The sequence below is a fragment of the Lathyrus oleraceus genome, chromosome 4 (genome assembly GCF_024323335.1).
Source record: "Lathyrus oleraceus cultivar Zhongwan6 chromosome 4, CAAS_Psat_ZW6_1.0, whole genome shotgun sequence".
Taxonomy (NCBI): Eukaryota; Viridiplantae; Streptophyta; class Magnoliopsida; order Fabales; family Fabaceae; genus Lathyrus; species Lathyrus oleraceus.
In genome coordinates this window covers 106,972,953-106,974,817 of record NC_066582.1, presented here as the reverse complement: position 1 = coordinate 106,974,817, position 1,865 = coordinate 106,972,953, and the positions used below count along the sequence as shown (strand labels likewise).

At 38.2% G+C, this 1,865-nt stretch overlaps 1 protein-coding gene across 1 annotated transcript; it reads left to right on the top strand.

Annotated features, from left to right (window-relative positions):
• Positions 1-303: 303 nt before the first annotated feature.
• LOC127136239 (intermediate cleaving peptidase 55, mitochondrial) lies at positions 304-918 on the top strand. The gene has a single exon (XM_051062827.1). It carries the CDS (start codon positions 304-306, stop codon positions 916-918), a length of 615 nt encoding a protein of 204 aa, XP_050918784.1.
• Positions 919-1,865: the final 947 nt, after the last annotated feature.

The following is a 1,865-nucleotide window of genomic DNA, read 5'->3' as shown; positions in this document are numbered from 1 at the left end:
TTAATTGTTTATTTTACTAATGATTCAAACTCTAATCGATTTTAATTTCCAAATGAATGTTAGAGTTGGTATCCAAGTAATTTTAAATGAATTATAGATTAATTTGTTGTTAATTTGGTTTTTGCTGATTTGTTATTATTAATTAAATTGATATTCAAACTAATATTGGATTATTCCTAAAAAAATCCACATCCATTTTTATAATCAAATATCCAATAACCCAACTCTTTTTTTTAAATCCATTTTTGTTTCGAACTATACCCAAAATCCACATCCATCTTTGTCCAAGCACTTTTGTTGACAATGCTGCATTCAAAGACATACCCCGATGAAGGTATGCTAGCTGCAAAGGTTGAATATGAATGCAAAGTGAGAGGTGCCCAACGAATGGGTTTCAATCCCGTGGTTGGTGGCGGGCCTAATGGAAGTGTTATACATTACTCTAGGAACGATCAAAAGATTAAAGATGGAGATCTTGTTTTGATGGATGTTGGATGTGAGTTACATGGCTATGACAGTAATCTCACACGTACCTGGCCACCTTGTGGTACCTTCTCTTCTGCACAGGAGGAGTTTTATGAGCTTATACTGGAAACAAACAAGCATTGTGTGGAACTTTGTAAGCCTGGTGCAAGTATTCGACAAATACACAACCGTTCGGTTGAAATGCTGCAGAAAGGACTAAAGGAGTTTGGAATTTTGAAAGGTTTTGGAAGCAGTTCCTACCATACGCTGAACCCAACTTCTATAGGTCACTATCTCGGAATGGACATTCACGATTGTTCAATGATCAACTTTGACCGTCCTCTGAAGCCAGGTGTTGTAATAACTATTGAACCGGGGGTGTACATCCCATCTTCTTTTAATTGCCCAGAGAGGTACCGAGGCATTAGAAGTCGAATGCTTGTATCGAATTAACGGAACGTAGGAACTGGAGATCATCAAGAAGAAGGGGTGGGTAAAAATAAATTTTGAGCCTTATATCCTTTTGTTTCGAGAAGCCGCGAACCAGACCACGTTACAACCCTTAAAAGACCTAATTGAGGCAGGATTTATTTTGAAAGCATACTACAACAAGGTTGTGTTAACCTGACTCCAAACGATTTTTGTTAATCATTTGATGGCACCAACTTGCGTACTGTGAGTGACTAGATCATCATTGTGTTCTTATCATTGACCCGCTCACTGTATTTCACCCGTTCATATCAATAAATTTTGATTTCAAATTTTTGCATAAACCCACCATTAAAATTACCATTTTTTGAATGAACAATCTTATTTGCAAGTCAACACTTAGCGTCAAAGAAATTCCAACAATATACAGTTGAGGAACTTGATGGAGTGAAAGAAGTCTAGTCAGGGGCAAATCACTTTGAGCATCAGTTAATTCGAGCTAATCACCCTAAGGGTCATCTAGCCAAGAGTAATCTACTTCAAGAATCAGATCGGGGTAAGCCACCTCATAGCTCAGTAAGTCCAACTATCCAAGGAAAGTAAATCAAGAGTCTACCATTCCAACATTTGGTTAGTCAAGTTCAGACCATTGTAAGTTTCAAACACTTGGGGCAAGCCATCTTGAGGTAGTCTCATGGCAAGTTGTTTCCAAACTCACTTTCAAGGTGAACATTTCCAAAGACCCAACAAACTGGGGCAAGATGAGCCACAGAGGGGCAGAACCTCTTTCTTCGTGCTTTCAAATTGCTCAAACAAATTCTGCCATACGTCAACAACTATTGAGTTTAAGACGAGTGCCCGAAAATTATGCTAGCACGATTCATTAATCCTCCAAAAGGATCCATTGGCTAAGTTGTGGCCATCAAACTGGATAGAATCCTCCTTTGACAACATCTATCATAAAATGTTTG